Below are 18,652 nucleotides of genomic sequence, written 5' to 3' on the forward strand. Positions count from 1 at the left end.
TAAAAATTATTAAAACTACCTTTAGACATACTTAAACATGCTTAATTTCATAAGTTAAATCAACTTCATAGTTTATAACACGCTACTATGATTTTCCAATATTTAACACCCTAAAAATTCATGTTTTGATAATTTAAAATCTAATTTAAATATAATAATCAAATCCGAATTTGTATTCTTTCAACACATAATTTATATAATCATAGATTCATTATTAAAACAGTAAATTAAAATTTCTAATCATAATTAGTACTAAAATAAAACATAAAAACACAATCTTTAATCAAAACTTGAGGAGGAAGAAAATAATTAAATCAACACAAGAAAAGAGAACAAGAAAAGCACCGGCGTGAAGGACATCAGCGGCAAAAGCTACACGGTGTCATACAATGGTTATGGTGTGAAGTGCGGGATTTCTTGTTGAGGAAGAAAGTGTTTCTTGGAAGAGGAGAAAATAGGAGAGATAGAAAAAATGTGAAGGAGGAGGAGAAATACTAGGCGTCGGTTTTGGTGAAGGGAAGGAGAGAGAAAAATTGTGTGTGGGTAAAATATTTGGGTTCAAGGTTTTTATATGTATGTTTTCCTTTAGGGCTTAAGAAAAGGCAATTGAGTTTCAATAGAGTTTAATGATGAGAGTTTTGGAGAGAGAAAAAAATAATTAACTATTTTGTCCATATAATTAATACTAAAATTTGTGTTAAAAAAAAACACATATCCATAAATGTCATTTTACATGCTCTAAAAGTACAAAACTCTAAACAATCAGCTAAATGTTACCAAACAACAATTATTTAAATCAGCAGTCAAATCCTCTGAACAAAAAAGTAATCATCTAACCTCTAACTTCTAACCTCTAACCTCTAACCTCTAACCTCTAACCTCTAACCTCTAACCTCTAACCTCTAAATAAGCTTTTGATGCGTTACATGTAGACTATAGTCAATAGTCATGACTCATGATAGCGTTACATTGTAGACTATAGTCAATAGTCATGTTATCATACTATGAAGTATGGATCATCCTAGTTCCCGCCCTCCAAAATATTTCCTTTCAAAACCTTCCCCTTTTAGCTCTTTCTTTTGTTTTTTTACGTTTTTTTTGTCATCATAAGTTCTGAAAAACCCTAATAAATATACAAAGTTAACATTACAAAAATAAACCCAATCTGCATTTAGTCATCTATACTCTCTTCTAGCAGCATGCAATCCTGGTAAATATCTCTGCAACTTTCGACCAATCGTTTTTTTTTTTTTTTTTTTGCTGATTAAAGTTTACTGTTCTTCCGATTAAAGTACATATTTCATCTCCTGAATTTCGCACAATTTTAAAATTGAAGAAATTGTTTTGCAGGAGAAGAATTTGTTCTAGAGGTACTTTTTTTTTTAAAAATTTTTATTTTAAAATTTTGAAGTATATGTTTAATTTCTGTGAAGAAAAATAAGAGAAATTATTTTGCCGAATAATGTGGTTAAGTTTGGTAGGAAATTAAGATGAATTTTGCGTCATTATTGCTATGCAGATTGATTATCGTAGAAAAATTGTTGTGTTAGTATTTTAATGGATTTCAAGGGAGATAAGAACTCGTTTGAAAGTGAAGTGAATGGGGAATTCAGAAGGAGAGTTAGTCCTAGGTTTCATAGCAATGTTGAGTCTGGTAATGCCGTGGATTCGTCTTCTGTGGAGAGAAGATTCAGTCCTCGCCTTCGTAAAAATTGTTCATCTACTAGCCCTAGTGTTCAAGAATTGCGTAGCCCTAAATCGAAACAGGCGTCTGAAAGGAAGGATCAAGTAGCTACACCTGAAATTACATCTGATTTTAAAACTCCGACTCCAAAGGTTGTGGCTAGAGATTCTAATTTTGTGAGGAGAATGAGCCCTAGGCTCAACGGGGATACTGGAAGTACAATGCAAAATGATATAGGTTTTGGTGCTAGTGATTCACTTGGGAGCCCTGATGTGCATGTGATTTCTGTGCGCCAAGTCGAGAGAAGACTTAGCCCGAGGCTTCATCCAGATTCCGTGACTAATGAGAAAGTGGATACTTCCAAGAACTCTAGTATGCAAAGGAGACCGAGCTCTAAATTTCATAGCAAGGAAGGAAATGAGAAGCAGAATACTTTGCTTGAGAGTCCAATGCAAAGTAGAATAAGCCCTTTAAGTCGTTGCAAGTTAGAAAATGAGAAGAAGGAGAAGATTCTGCCAGAGACTCCAATGGAAAGGAGAGTAAGCCCTAGACTTCATGGTGAGCAAAAGAACGAGGATAAGAAAAATCTACTTGATACTCCTGTTGGTGATAAGAGATCACGCAACTGTTCTCTTGCAAGCAACGGATTTAGTGCCAAGAGAAGTAAACAGGACCATCACAAGGAAGATAACAGTAAAGTGGACTTTGAACACTCATATGTGAATGGGATTACCCGTGCTTCTAATGGTGAAGCACCTCCTCAGTTAACTGTGGCATTAAAAGTGTGGGCAAATAAAACAAAGAAATCAGATGAAGCCCGTGATATTGTTGGAAGAAGCGACCATGCGAGGATAAAGGAGACTTTGAGAATTTTTAATACATACTACCTACAACAAGTCCAGGTAACTTCATTACATTGTTATATACTATTGCAATCAGTGAATCAGATTTATAGAGTGGCAAGAAAAAAGAAAAGACTTTTTCTCGTTTCAATGCCATTCTCTATATGACTAGTTTAGCATTGTAAGTAATGGATAGGAGAAGAACCATACACAGGAAATTGAGTGATACAGAAAGTCTAGGAACAAGCTGAAGCCTGTGGTCTTTTGGTGGTCAAAGTAATTAGTGTTATTTTTACAACTTCCACAACTTTTCCTTTGCTTAAAGGGTTGTGTATTTAAAATATTCTACCTAGTAGGAAAGCATTGGTTATTTTGATACTGGGTTTCTAGTTTTAGCATCAATATATTACCTACCAAATTTCATTTGCAATACTTCATCTAGGAGGAAGAGGAGAGGCGCAAGCAAAGTGAGATTGACAAGGAGAAGAAAGATAAAGTCTCTACATCTAAGGTGAGATGTTTCTATTATTATACCGCCAATATGGTCAAATTTCATTTGTGCATGGGAAGTCATAGATATGTCTTTAATTGAACTATGTAGCTACAATATTGGAGTATGTGTTAATTAACCTTTGTACTTGTAGCATATGTAGTTACTGTCTCTAGCTTAGAGATAAATTTTGTTACTAAGTCTTTTCTTCCTCTTTACGTATTATCTTTATGTTTATGGTCGAGCGATAAGCAATGCATCTGTTCCAGTTATTCAGCATGCCAAAAACTATTGTGAGTTGTAAAGACTGTGTTTCTTAATATTCATATGATACAATGATAAGAATAATAAGATACACTTCCTCAACATGCGACCGCTATTATAGTCGTGATTGCAACCCCTTTGAGGTTTCTATGCTTCATCTAAAATAGATTAGCACACTACTTGCGAGATTTGTCATTTATAATTTATGCAGTGTGAAAAACTCATTGGCGGGCCCAAATATGAGACTCTTAAGTGCAGGTTTATAAGCAAATACAAGAAGCAATATGGATTCAGAATTTCAGATAAGGGTAGGGAGTGGATTGAGTTCTAACGCATTCTTAATTTGTAACCCTTGTCTAGTTCATTATATTAACCACATAGGAACCATTTCCTCATCATTTTCAAGCTCCTCTCTCTCTCTTCCGCTTCATTATTTTTAAGGTTTACCAAGGCTTGTCTAGTAAGTATTCTATCCTATTAGCTCCCTCTCAAAAGATAAATAATAATCACAATAAAAAAATTCTGAGCTCACATAAGGATGTCAATGGAGTTTCATGTTCAGTGTGTGTGCGCGGAAATGCATCAGAGTAACTGATGCGGTCACGAGGATCGAGGACTTGTGGAATTTTGTTAGAGATGTTACCGTTAAAGGGGAAATGCTTTCATATTAGGGAATGCTTACCCTCAAGTACTGTGAACAATTATTACATCCACAAACCAGACAGTACATAACGAAGTCCCTTCTCTATTTCCATTTCCAGACAAAATAAGTGAACTAAGCATTCAATTTTCCTATACCCTCTCCCATATGATTTCGAGGATCTGTATGAAACGGGACCTCACAGATGAAATGAGGCTCAAACATTTGGTTCCTGCATTGTGGGAAATGTGGGTTGCACTTTTTGGGCTCCCGGTATTGAGAAGAAGCTCTAAAATGACCATTACACATGCTTTGAAGTCTGAGCTGTCTGAGGCCTTAAGGTCATTTTCTCATTCATGTACTGAGGTTGTTGAAGCAATTAGAATTCAGAGGCCAAGTTTTCTCAAAAAGAAAAGAAAGATTAGAATTCAGAGGGCAGGATCTGATCATAATATCTATAGCCTATAACATGTGTCCATCAAGTAGGCGAGTTATTATCTTTCTTCTTTGAGGTTGTTTGTCGAGTGCTGGCTGCACCAACTCTCTGTTGGAAAATAAACCTTATCTGTTAAATTAGATTGATGAGGCTTAAATAAATAGGAAAGAGATGGATACCTGAAATTGATTTGTTTCCTTGATTGACAGGAGAAAGATGTTAAGCGGACTTCTAGTCGACCTGATCTCAAGGCTCTAACAAAGGCAAGTATTGCACTTATCTTAGCTACATTGTAATAGACAATATTAGTGTGTTAATACAATTGCATAAGCTAATCAATATGCTTTGTGCTTGAAATTATAGTTACACATTGGCTTGCCAGTTTACAATATGTTGGTTATCTAACTATCTTGGCTGTTGAACTGGATATTGTTCCTAACATAGTTCTGTAACCAAAAGTTACGTTTTAAAATTGATAATAAGCTTATATATTTTTATTCATCTCATTTGGTATTCATGAGTTTGGAGGTTTAACAGACGTAATAGTTTTATTGGGAGTATTATTGAGGCCTTGATCACATATCTTGTTGATGTTCGTATTCTTAAGTGATGGCAAATCCACTGCCTTTTCCATCTTTTTCTTCCTAGAAATTACTCCCTTCGTTTCTTAGTTTTTTCTAGTTTCACCATTGGGGTTCTTCAAAAAGCTCTTCCCTGGAAGTAATATTACCTTATTTGGACAACATAAAGTAAGATAAAAGTACCAAAAAGTAAGAGTGAGATTGCAATAAGTGGGTTTTCCCTGGTTTAATCCGACATTACCTATAGGAAGAACTTAAATAAACGGAGGGAGTGCCATATACACACTCTCTTTTCTCCTTTTGATTACTAAGTTTCTGCTGATGGGATAGTCACTTGTTTAGCTCTTTGCTTCTTTGCAGTTGGCAGTTGGCACCTCAAAACCCCTTTTTTTTTTCTAGAATGTGAATAATGCTTTAATCTAATACTGGAAATGTACTGCAGCTGTGTTGATTCACATAATTTCACTCTTTTAGATGGTGGACCTCAAGGTCCAATTCTTACACTCGTCCATATTCCAATATGTATATCAATAACCCTTTGTGCACTATCTTTTTCCTTATTTTCCCAAATATATACTTCCTCCATTCCATTCATGCAATATCAATAATTCATGCAACACTTACTATTTCAAGGTTAAACTTTACGGAATTCTCACCATTATATAAGAAAAAATAGTCACGTGGGATCTTATTAGATCATCTTAATGTGTACTTCTTAATATCAAGTTTTCATAATTTTTACTAATACATAATTAAAGACACTAATGGTCACAGTAAAGACCCTGAAATTGCAAGTGTTGTATGAATTATCGAGCGAAGGAAGTCTATAAAATTTACACCTTGAATGTCGTCAATTTGACAAAATAGTTGTTGCTTTGTCAGTCATACATTGGCTATCTGATGCATTGTGGTTGCTGTGAAAGATATATGTGAACTTTGATCATGCGTTTCGATTCCTAGACCCTTTCTGCATTTCAATCAGTACAAAGTATTGTTATTCATATCATATGCTGACTTGATTTACAATTTGGTGGTGACAGATGAAACAGAAGAATGAAATATTGTATCCTAAGAAGACAATCGGTCATCTTCCTGGTGGGTGCATATAACATAAGCAGAAACCGATTTTCCATTCCTTTATTCCGACGCTAATAATGGTTTGGTTTATGGAAAGTGCAGGAATTGATGTTGGCTATCAATTTTATTCCCGTGCTGAGATGGTTGCCATTGGTTTTCATAGTCATTGGCTGAATGGAATTGATTATATTGGAAAGAGTAAAGGCAAAAAGGTAACACTTTTTTAGAGTTGTTTGAAATGAATTTGAAGGAGATGGGTCTTAATACCTCCCTTATAGTTTGATTTTTGACAGGATTGCTTAGTTCGAAGTCTCATAATTGCCGTTCATGTGCTCTAACAATCGATGCTCAGAATTGACATTGTTTTTCTTTTCAACCATAGCAAATCCCTTGTCAACTCTAGTGATACAATAAAATTAAGTTCTACCAAAGTACCATATCTATATAATATGTCGTGAGATATAGAAAGTTTGATACTAGTCAGTTCTGCATATTTGTCACGGGAAGAGTTTCATGATTATGTTTTGGGATTAAGGGAGTCTAAACTCTAAAGATAAAAATGCTTCGCCTTCCTTTCCATAGGTTGCAGTCCTAGATGGAAAGCTTTGCCTTTCTGTCTCTTATACAATATCGATTTTTGCTGTAATATAGACAAATTTGCAGTTTAGAACTGAATAGTTTAAAAGGCTTTTTTTTTAATATTTTAATTTTAAAGAAATTCTTATCATTCTGATAATAGTAGCGATTTTTATTGACATCCTTGTATCATGCATCAATAAGGACTTCCTAGGATTCGTGGGGATTCAGAAGGGTGTCCAACAACAGAGGTCTCCACTTTTGCGTGCGTTGGCTGTTGGTATAATTCAAGAAGATTGAAAACATGGGAGAATTACAGTTCATTTGTCCAATAGCTAGTGCTCCTGATGAATATTCACTGAAGTTGCTTGATTGCCTTTTATATATGTATGATTTTGCCCAGTGATACAAGGGACGCGGGACGCTTGCCCGATATGCGATCTGAATCGCTCGTCCCCAATCGCGGAACAAATGCGACTCAGGTCGCATCCGTTCGTGAATCAGGTCGCCTTAAGGCGACGTCCCTGATTTCAGCGCAAGAAACCCTAGATCTGAAAATTAACCTAGAAATACACAATATATTTCTTGAGATATTGGGGCTTTTACTCGGGAGGGTGAGTCGTTTACAATAGTCGAAATTTCTTCATCATTCGTCATCTTATTGGCCACTTCTCCGGCGACGGTAGAGGAGAGAGATGGAAATTGCTGTGTGCTGCCGTTCTCGAAACCAGATGGTCAAGATCTTTTTTTTTTATCTAATAATTTAATGTGGGTGTGGGAAACGTGAAGGGGGGGGGGGGGTTAAAGAACCACGTGAACTGAAAAAGTAAAGCAATAAAACTGGCCTATTAAATTCAAGAAGTAGTACAACTGTCAGCTGTACTACATTACATTTACACCTTTTTCTTAGTCAAACTCTTAGTAGGGTGAACTTATTTTAATAAATATTTATATTACCATTTTTTAATAATATTTTGATAGGTTTACTAAGATTTCTAATATTTTAAATTTATTGAAAAAAATCCGTAAAAAAATGACCCAACGTTCCCGATTCACCCAAGGTAGCGTTTCCCGTGCCCGTTTCCAAACCACGTTTTGCATCGACTCTCGTTCCTTGTATCATTGATTTTGTCTTTTCGATTCTTTTCTTTTGCATTGTGTAGGGGTTGGGGTGTCTTTGGCCTTATGATAGTGTGAGTCTGTTAAGTGAGTGGAATTAGTACGCAGCGACATATCATTACTTTCTTGGTGTATCTCTTAGTAAGGGGAGCTTGGTGTGCTTAGAAAAGTTCACTTAATTTCTGTGTGTTAGGTTAGAAGTGAGAGCGTGATTAGCACGACTTGTTGGCCACACACCTTGTTGCCTACCTCCAGTGGCGGATTTAGGATTTTAGTATTTCACCCATGTGGCTTGAGAGTCGTTAAAGAAAAGGTTCAATATAAATTGATATAACAAATCCAAATAATACAACACAAAAAATTCTAACAAATACTTCCTCTGTTTTTTTTATCTTTCTCACTTTCCTGTGCACATTTCCTAATGCACATCTTTGAAATTAAATATCTTTCATCATATATTAGTAAAAATTATAACGATTGAATATTAATAATGTACTAATTGAGACGAATCAAATAAGATCCCACATGACTATATTCTTTCTTATAAATTGGAAAAATTTGAGAAGATTCTCTCTAAATATGAATAATGTCAAGATTCTAAGTGAGAATGATAAAAAAAACAGAGGGAGTAACAAATAACTAAGACCACATTAATTTCAAATTCTAACAACATATAACTAAAACTACATAAACAAATGGCATAATACTTTACTCAGATGACACTAATGTATCAATCCTTGGGAAAAATAATAGATTAAACTAACAAAAGTGGTCCTCGAACTCACGACCAAAGGGAGAAGAAATTTCATAAAATTACGTGGTTGACCGCCAAGCCAAGCTTATTCTAACATACTTCCTCCGTTTTTTTCCTATTGCAATAATTGAGTTTTTCACGCTTGCCAATGCACAACTTCAACTATTGATATCTTTAATTATTTTTTAGTAAAATTATAGACATTTGATATTTTGAAAGTGTATATCGAGACGAATCTAACAAGACCCTGACTATATTTTTCTTGCGTAAAAATCACAATAGATAGTTAAAGGGTGGTGAGTGAATAGTGTAAAATTTTCATTGTTGCAATAGAAAAAGAATGGAGGAAGTACAAGATATGCGGGGAATGCTTTTAACTTTTATTTATTTATTTTTTCGATTTTTTTTCCCATCTGTTTAGGGGAGTATTGCACGAGTTACCAAATCATCAAGGTAAACACATAACTAAAGGTAGATTGGGTTCTTTCCCTAGTAGCAAAAAGTGCAAATGTAACCAATCTCTATCAAATGGGGGGTTCGAGTGTTTCTGCCATAAAAAATCTGAATCCCTTGGAGCCTTCAGAGTCCAGTCATATAATTTGTCTACATCATCCCAGATTCATGCTTTGTCATCTTGTAACTGTTTGATCCGCATGTGCTCATGGCATATTATTAAAGCCAACTGAGCTTCTGTTGAATGATACATGGATCACAATCTACTTGCTTTGCAGGATGAAAACCAAAAGTATATTTTGCCAGTTGCTGTGGCAGTGGTATTGTCTGGCCAGTATGAAGATGATTTGGATAATGCAGACAATATCATTTACACTGGTGAGGGTGGGCATGACCTACTCGGTAGTAAATTACAACAGGAGGATCAAGTCTTGGTTCGAGGTAATCTTGCGTTGAAGGTGGGTGTTATGGAAATTCCCATGCTTTCTCTATTGCTATAGATATATATATATATATTTTTTTTTTGCAAAACCATAATCTCTTTTGGGCCTACGTTTCATCTGTTCACTTTCTATTGGTTCTTGCTCCATTAGACTTGTGTCGAAGTTTCATCTATTCTCATTCTATTATTTTGTATTTTTTTATTATGCAGAATAGCATGGATCAATCTCTTCCCATTAGAGTTGTACGTGGACATAAGAATGTTGACAGCTACTCTGGAAAGATTTACTCGTACGATGGCATATACAAGGTAGTTTATATTTTTCTTTGGATTTTCTTTCTTGTTTTCGGTGGCTATTTAACCAAAGCAGCTTGGGACCAGAAAAACTGTCAGCTCTGAATTTTGGATCTCATTTCATGTATGGGTGACAGGATGAGACACCTATCAAATTTTTCTACGGCCATTCCATGCTTGGTGCTCTTGTCTTGAGTAAGATTGATCAAATATGTTCATATATATAGGGGGGTAGTGAGTATCTAATGCTTGAAGGAACTCCATGGTGTGAGTTGTGCTATGATTTTATCTAGTAGTTTGCGAAGAAGTGTAAATGTGTAATAGTAGTTGTTAATAACGAGGTTTGAAAATAGGTTTGATAGGTTGTCGGGCTAACCATGCTATCAAGCTTTTGAAATGGCACAATTGATATTGGCTATAGAGAGGATTAAGTTTCGTTGATTGGGATAACTCATCTTGCATGACAATTAACGTATTGTGCACCCACACATAAGTTAGATTTTGATATTACTTAAGTTACCATTTTCCGTGGCCATTTTCAAGTTAACATAAAAAGAATGATAACTTGAAGCATTAAAGCGCCAATTATTAACAAAAAAAAGGTAATTATGCAAAAGTGAGCTCAACAATAGTATAACTTTTGAACTGGGTCTGTGCAAGATTTGTGATCTCTTAATTTTCCCCACCCTTAGAATAAAAACTGTATTTAATATGTGCTTGTGCAAGTTAGAATACGTATAATGCAATCTTGTGGGATGTCTAAAACATTTTAGAGACCCTTTTTCCTTTTTAAAAAAGTTCAGCCCCTAAAAATTACTTTTAAATAAGTCAATTCTAAAATACAATAAATATATTCCATATTATATGTGAGCCATGAATTGTGATTTTTTCTCAAAGTGATAACCTTTAGTGTTTGGGTCTTGGTAACTTAGACATGTGTAGGTGGTGTATCAAATATCAATACCCAAATAGCAATATGTTTGTACACGTGGACGCATATTTTATATACGACGTTGAAAATTGTGTTTTCGGTAACTTTCTCGTACTTGTGTCTATGCATCTTTATGCAATATGATTCTGGCCCTCTATAGCATAGTGAAGGGAATTTTGCAAAAGATTACTTTGCACTCCCTGATATTTGGCCATGCAATCTTGATATATAGTCCATTTATTTTGCAATATTGGAAGCTTTATACACTTTAATTGGGAATATATCTTGAGTAGTTATTTTGATTATCCTTTTATTGCTTTTATATCTCTTCCTTGCAAAGTTACTTCCTAGATATTCATCTGGCATATTATTGCAAAATGTCATGCATTAATACTGCATGTCAGTTGTGTTGCATCTTTAAAATCTATATTTGGGATCATTTTTTACATTCTTTAAGCATGTAGTGTAAACTTTATCTAATACCACTTTAGAGTTGCAACATTTTGACTATGATTTTTCGCTTATAATATAATGTTATCATGTAATATCTTGTTTGATTAGTGTCAATAGTTATTTCAGAAATATCAACTTTTTGTGACTTTTCCTAATTGGAGGTGAGAGATATTGAAGTTCATGGTTATGTGTGGGAAAGTGTGAAAGTCAAAGCATTGCAATTATAAAAAATAGGGGGAAAGTATGATAAAATTGTACTTGTCTTGAGTCAATTGTGAAAATGCAAATCTTGTGTTTTTTATGATCCAGCGATTTGCATTTCTCGTGCAGGTTGTTGATACATGGGCTGATAAAGGGTGTAGAGGACACCTTGTTTATAAGTACCGTTTAGAACGGCTTGAAGGACAACCAAAGCTGACCACGGATCAGGTAGGTATTAGAGAATTATCTATATTCCCTAGTGACTTGCTTGTTCTTTTTAAGCGCTGGAATATGTCTTACTACTGCTAAATTTTCTTTCCCTTGTTTTTCTCGAGTCTGTCAGACAAACTGCATAGGATATTTTCAACAGACTGCATGACAGAGTGCATAGTATAGTTTTGAACGACACACTGCATAAAATATATGGTATAGATCTTCACTTTTGATGGAATGTGTAGGATTTACTTGTAAGTTCTAACTTCTAACTGCGGAAACATGTACAGCTAGAAATAGGTGTGGCATTATGATGCTATTGTATCAAGTTTCAAGTAGGAAGAGTACTTATGGAAATCCAAATAAATAAGTATGAGAACTTATTTCTTGTTATGTACTTGACGCATTAATTATGTATAATGAATATACATAATGTGTATGAGGTAAGATATATGCACCATGTTTTGCTCAATGATATTTAATATCATGTATATTCATTATTTTCACAGTATGAAGCCATGTTCACTAGGTAAGGTAGATTGTTTGAGTTCTAACTAGTATGTTAACATAGAGACAAAAATGTAGAAGGGGAGAAAAGGAGAAGATGAGTATGTGATATATGCTCTCAAATGGGCTTGAGATCTAGATCTTAGCAAGAAGTTGTGAAATAAGTCAACTGAGTGTTAACTAATTTACGGTACGAGAATGATTACGAGAATGCATTTTGCTACCTAGTTTCTAGCCCAATGCGTGAATATACCAATTCAACCTTTGAAGATCACAATTGACGAGAGTTCAGCGAATTTTGTAACACTTAGGTGACCTAAAGTGTGTATACGCGTATATATATGTCTAACTTGAAGAGCTCATACAATGTTTCGTGAATCTTGTGTCCAGTTTTTAGGACTTCTCGGACACTATGGTCGTCATATCTGACATTCATATTGAGTAACATAGCTTGTATCAAATGAGGATCTAGGAGCACAGTCCATATTCTAGTGTTAAGCTGGTTATTACTGGATATCTTGTTATTGCTGCTTCTTTGAATGAGTTCCTGCAGTTGTAACAGCATACCAGAGTGCTAGCACATTTCTATCGTTACATAAGTAGATTCTATATAGGATTTCCCCATCCTTTTGAGGGGGTGTGGTTAATGCTTTTAAATTGTCAGGTCATCGCAAATCATTTCGTAGGACCAAGAGCAAAGCTGTGAATTTGTAGATATAATGTCCTACAGATTGTTCATTTCATTAATTTAGATTTAGGATGCAAAAGGTGAGAATCTTGTTTTGAGTAAAGCTGAAGCTTGTGTTATAATTGGTTTCTGAATGTTGCATATGCCCTTTTATGCTTCAATTCTTGATAGCCCTTTACCAAAGCTATCTCAGAGTTGTCTTCCTAGTATATTTTCTTTTGCCTGCACTCATGTGCAAATCATTAAGATAATAGTGAGAAATTGTTGATGTTGAGCAATTGTGTTTATCGTTCTATTCTGGCCCTTCTTAAAAAAATTTAGTTGCATGATATTGGATATTTAACTACACAAGAAGTGGAATACATATAGCTGTATAGTTCTCAACTGGTGAACTCTTGCTGCTTGTTTTCCGGAATGATTCACTCAAGCTTTCTTCTCAGGTCCAATTTGTTCGAGGATGTCCAGTTAAGACTGTTTCAGAATTACCTGGGTGAGACTTTGCACCTTAATCTATCATGCTGACAGACTTTTCCTGGTAAAATGCTTGCTTATTCTAATGCTGTGTTGGTGAAGGTTGGTCTGCCGTGACATTAGTAATGGCCTTGAAGATAATTGCATTCCTGTTACCAATGTAGTTGATGACCCTCCTATTTGTCCCCCAGGCAAGTTTGCTATAGTTTCTTTGCGTGATGTCTGTAAATGCATCATCTCATTAACACCTTTTTTTTTCTTCCTCGTTCTGTTTGTTCTTTCTAATAAAGGACCCTGGGAGTTGGGGTCCTTAAGTCTTGATCAGGTGGCTTGTACTTTTATTTTGAAAAATTTATGCAAAAGATAGTAAAGTAAGTGCAAGCACAGATGACAAAGCATCCTTTTAATAGAATCCTACGTAAGAATGTGACAAGCTAACAGCTGCAAACAGAATGGCCACAAAAGGATTCAAAATGAATCACTCTGTTGTGCAAAAAAAACTCACATGATGTACATCTATGAATGAAAATCTTATTGCTTTACTCTAGCTGCATAACCTAACTAATAGCTATGCCTGTGAATCTCCAGAGGAACTTGCATCCTGTACTCCTCGATAGTCTCCAGAGGTATATGTCATTCCATATGCTTGGGAAATACCTAATGTCGAACGTCTGATGTGTGTTAGCTAAATCTTCTTGGACGTGAACAAAAAGCTTGAGTCTCTCCAAGTATGTGGCATTGATAATGTTAAAGACGATTGATAATATTGAACACTCGATGCTACAAGGAGCACGACTTTATTGGAACTTTTTTCAAACTACTTCCCTACAAATTTAATGCTTTAGAGAATTTGGAAACATTTGCCAAGAGGCTTCTTAATCGCTCCTTAGATTCATAATTAACTAATATTCTGTGGTTTTAATTTATGATTATAGTGGAAATTCAATAATTTACCGAAGGTTCTTTGGTCTTCGTAGCTGTTGAAGCTACAATTAGAAGAGTGAAAATTATGTTATTGGTCATTCAGTCGTACAACGTCAAGTTTGTATTTTGGGCCTTGTAGCAATTGTCGAAGTTGGCATTAAGTCTCTTATTTGAACCAAATTTCTCTCAAATGGCTAAACCTTAAATGTTAAAAGTGGGTGGAGATAGAAATTAAAAAGTAAGAGAAAGTGTATGGTAAGATAAAGGAAATGGTTTATGCTGTAGAGAGAGGAAATCATTATTGAAACCTTAATTTTTACTTAAAAGAGAAATGAATTCTTTTTGAACATTCCAATATGGTGGAAGTTACAACTTAATCTTTGGGTTAGGGAGTAATATATATTGCTGGTATTTCTTGCTAAAATTTGTGAACTATTAAAATTTGGCTTCACAGTGCTACAATTTTGAAAGACTGTTGACATTTTCTTAAAGGTGGGACTTTGATCCTTCTTGTCGATGAACAAGACTTGTTAGATCCAGTATCATATTGCTCAAACCTCCTTATTTGAATTTTCGTCATAATAGCTTTCAGATTTTGTAATTTCCATGTAAAAGTTTGCTTGCATGTTTATTGAATACAAGCTGCCTTCTCTTAGATACTATTATCTTTATTTCTTTTTGATTTGATACAATTTGACTTTCACCGTTTCATGCTGTTGCCAATTAATATCTTTAGTTTTTAGTAAGTAAAACTACAAAAAGTTGATATTATGAAAATATTACCAGGGTTGGTAATTGACGATCACTACCAGATACACTGTTTCTTTTTTCCCTCTTTTTGGCGGTAGGGAGAGGGGGGGATCGTGCTCCCATGTTTGTTGGTTATGTAGTATGTACTATTGTACTGTACCAAATCTTCCTTGATCTTCCTTTGCTTTTAAGGAAAAAGGACATTCACAATTTGCTTATATTCTCCCCCCTTTCTTTTCTCTGTTCTTTTTCTTTTTAATCCAAAGGAAAAAAAGTTCTGAGGTATTTTACAATTCTTTCCTAGTCTGAATGTTTCATCTCTCCTCCAAATTTTGTTGCCTTAACTTTTGGTTGGCCAACCTATTGAACTTTGATTATTTGTTGCTGCTGTAATACTTGCAGAATTCACGTATATCAAGTCCATAGAAGTCGCGAAAGGCGTGAAGCTGCCTTCAAATGCTACAGGATGCTCATGCAAGGGAAATTGCACAAACCCCAACACTTGTGCTTGTGCAAAACTTAATGGATCAGATTTTCCTTATGTGCGGCGTGATGGTGGGAGGTGAGATTTTTAATGTGATTTGAAAAATATATACATCTTTTTTTTTGGGGGGGGGGGGGTGTTTTGGCACATTTGGTGAACTTTGTCTATTTGTTAATGTTCGATGCTTCTACCTGAGGCTGGCTTTCAAATATTTACAAATTTTTCATTGATAAAGAGGCATGCACAGTGATGTGGCAGATTGACATCAGTTGGAAATATTGCCTTGGTTTTCATCGACTCTTTTGTTCCCATACTTTTTTTGAAAATTTTATTATTTATTGTACCAATTGATATTTACAGATTAGTCGAGGCCAAGGACATTGTCTTTGAATGTGGACCAAATTGTAGCTGCAAACCAGGGTGCCTTAATCGTGTATCTCAAAGGGGGATAAAATACCGTCTTGAGGTTGTGTAGTATTTGACAATTATCATACATTAATTATCATGTACCACACATTGATTTTTCTTTTCACCATCCAAGCAGGTATATCGTACACCTGACAAGGGATGGGCTGTTAGGTCATGGGACTTCATCCCTTCAGGTGCACCACTTTGCGAATACATCGGGGTGCTGAGAAGAAGTGATGAGCTTGATCATATTGCCGGAAATGAGTTTATCTTTGAAATTGATTGCTTGCACACCATAAATGAGATCGAAGGAAGAGAGGTGATACAATATTTCTTCAACTGAATGCATATATTAAACTAACAAAATACAACTTATTATTGTGTGTGTATCAGTGACTGAGATCAAAGGAAGAGAGGTGACATGTATGTCTTGTTTTGATTGGACATTTGTTCTTTGTTGCGATGCCTAATATGTCTTGGTTTATAACAACTTTTCTGCTTGTACATTTCTTAAAGTCCTATCCTTGTTCTTTACTTAAATCTTTTATTTTGATTTCAGAGGCGCTTTGGGAATGTAAATGTGCCTTCTGCTATTGGTTTACCAAAGATTGATAAGAAGACATTAGATGGTTCGCCAGAGTTCTGTATTGATGCAGGGTCCAGAGGAAATGTTGCTAGATTTATTAATCACAGTTGTGAACCTAACCTGTTTGTGCAATGTATTTTGAGTGCACACCACGATTTACGACTAGCTCGCATCGTTCTTATTGCCGCAGACAATATTTCTCCTATGCAGGTATTTTGGCTGCTTGACCTACTTATCTTTTCTTGTTTTTTTAAAGGACCAGCTACCCTTTCGCTTAACAGAATGTGGAAGTGCACCACTAGCAATAATATAGCAAATATTTTTGTGTCGGAATAATGATATAGTTGGCTTATGAGCTCGCTTAGAATGAGCAAAATTTATTAGAGTCTAATGACTGGTTTAAACTGGATCCTAAATTTTGAATCACCATTTATTCACATCCCATTTCAGCTGTCCAATATCCAGTGTTCTGCAGTAGCTTGTTGGCGGAGCACAAGTAGATTGACTTCCCCCCCCCCCCCCCCCTCTTTTCTCTTTTGTGGTGAGGTGATTCAACTGGACCTCAATCCTCACAGTATCTTAGTCCAATCTAGTAGTCAAGCCTTTGGTGTGTGGGAATGGACAAATAGATTCCACCACTAGAAGCAGTATAATATTCTCGCTGAAGTCGTCAACACATGTTAAGACAGTTTTTATAAAAATTGTTTCCCCATTTGTTAATCCACTGAGACCTGATTCGTTGCTTGCTACTTGCAACAGGAGCTAACTTACGACTATGGGTATGCACTCGATAGCGTGATAGGACCTGACGGCAATATCAAAGTATTGCCATGTTTCTGCGGTACAGCAGATTGTCGGAAACGTTTGTATTAGTTCTTATCAAGTGTAGGTCCCTGTCAGGTATCGAAGCAAAGTAGCTCCTATAATTTTCTTGCACAACTGCAAGTACATTGATCCATATTTATCAAACCCATTGATATGGATGCGTAATATGAATGCTGTAGTTGTTTAGTAATCTCACATTGCACCAAGCATACGAGACATAACTGGATTAAAATCTTATATGGAGTCGATGAAATGATGATTCCCGAACAGGCCATAAGTTTATATTATTAATCAAGTTACAGTGCCTACGGGGTTGCATTTCGCACATTATTTCCCCTAATCCTGTTTCCCTTGTATCAGTCTTTTCCTATTGAATTGTTTGATTTAGAGACGTGAGAGTTTACTGTGGAAAATTAAGTTGTAAACCAGATTGTCAATAGTTGTAGGACACACATTTGTCTTGCCTGCCACTAAACTCTGATTCCTTCCGAAGGATCCAGCTATCAAATTAAAGATGTCTTATTGAGGGACGAGGGGTGTGGGGGTGTGGGGGTGTGGGGGTGGGGGAAGGCAAATATCTTTTCATTTTTCCTGTACGGTGCTTTTAAAAAATGACGTTATTGACATAAAGCTAGGGGCTAACCTTTTATCGGTTTAGGGAGCATTTGGTTCAATAATTTTGGTATGAAGTTGGATTTAGAATTAGCAAAATTCATATCTAATGTTTGCTTAATAAATTGATAGATTTAACGGGGTTTAGAAAAGGGGGGGGGGGGGGATCTGCCTCGTTATTTTGTAAAAAAAGTGTTCAATTTGGCCAATATGATATTTAGTTAACTCTTTTATGGATTTTCCTCATACAGTACCTTTAGTTATTATATAGAAGAAAAATTTTCATTCCCAAATAAAATCAAACATATGGTATTAGGTATCAAGTTTCAAACTTATACTATCTTGGTTTCATTCTTGATTGCAAACCAATACCATTATATGAATTAAACGCAGTAGAGAGATTTAAAACTTGATTAACTTAATTGTTTCTTTTTCGAAAAAAAAAATTATAAGGAACTCGCTCTAAGGGGATTATATTAATATATTTTTAGAGGCCAAAAACATATAATATGTTTGGGAACATTTTAACCCCGGATTTTAGCACATTGGTTGATATTATACTTCATTTTCTTGCCTTCATGATTAATTAGCAATTTATGCACGTGATGCGTGTCTCACTTTTTTAGAACATAATTTATAGCTTTCTTTTGGGCTAGTTAATTTTGTTTTTTTTTTTTTTTGATAGGAGGCTAGTTAATTTTGTTGATTGAGCCTATACTCCCTCTGTTTTTTTTATCATTCTTACTTAGAATCTTGACACTATTCATACTTAGAGAGAATCTTCTTAATTTTTTCAATATATATATATAAAAAAATTATAGTCATGTGGGGTCTTGTTTGATTCGTCTCAATTAGTACATTATTAATATTCAATCATTATAATTTTTTACTAATGTATAATGAAAGATATTTAAGTTCAAAGATGTGCATTTGGAGATGTGCACAGG

The 18,652-nt window shown here is 35.1% G+C and overlaps 1 protein-coding gene across 3 annotated transcripts; it reads left to right on the forward strand.

Annotated features, from left to right (window-relative positions):
* Positions 1-1,013: 1,013 nt before the first annotated feature.
* LOC104897458 (histone-lysine N-methyltransferase, H3 lysine-9 specific SUVH4) lies at positions 1,014-17,401 on the forward strand. 3 transcript variants are annotated; one of them, XM_010684339.4, is made up of 17 exons: positions 1,018-1,210; positions 1,351-1,370; positions 1,520-2,586; positions 2,969-3,037; positions 4,566-4,619; positions 5,978-6,032; positions 6,117-6,226; positions 9,195-9,374; positions 9,569-9,667; positions 11,367-11,465; positions 13,086-13,135; positions 13,219-13,307; positions 15,193-15,352; positions 15,635-15,740; positions 15,819-16,001; positions 16,242-16,478; positions 17,028-17,401. In XM_010684339.4, exons 3-17 carry the CDS (start codon positions 1,558-1,560, stop codon positions 17,139-17,141), a joined length of 2,634 nt encoding a protein of 877 aa, XP_010682641.1. In that variant the 5' UTR covers positions 1,018-1,210; positions 1,351-1,370; positions 1,520-1,557; the 3' UTR covers positions 17,142-17,401. The 3 variants fall into 3 exon arrangements, 2 of the variants coding, with proteins under 2 accessions (XP_010682641.1, XP_010682642.1); XR_007275281.2 differs by lacking the exon at positions 17,028-17,401 and having other exon boundaries at positions 1,014-1,210; positions 15,819-16,105; positions 16,242-16,383; XM_010684340.4 differs by lacking the exon at positions 1,351-1,370.
* The last annotated feature ends 1,251 nt before the right edge of the window (positions 17,402-18,652 follow it).

Source organism: Beta vulgaris, chromosome 6, assembly GCF_026745355.1.
Source record: "Beta vulgaris subsp. vulgaris cultivar EL10 chromosome 6, EL10.2, whole genome shotgun sequence".
Lineage (NCBI taxonomy): Eukaryota > Viridiplantae > Streptophyta > Magnoliopsida > Caryophyllales > Amaranthaceae > Beta > Beta vulgaris.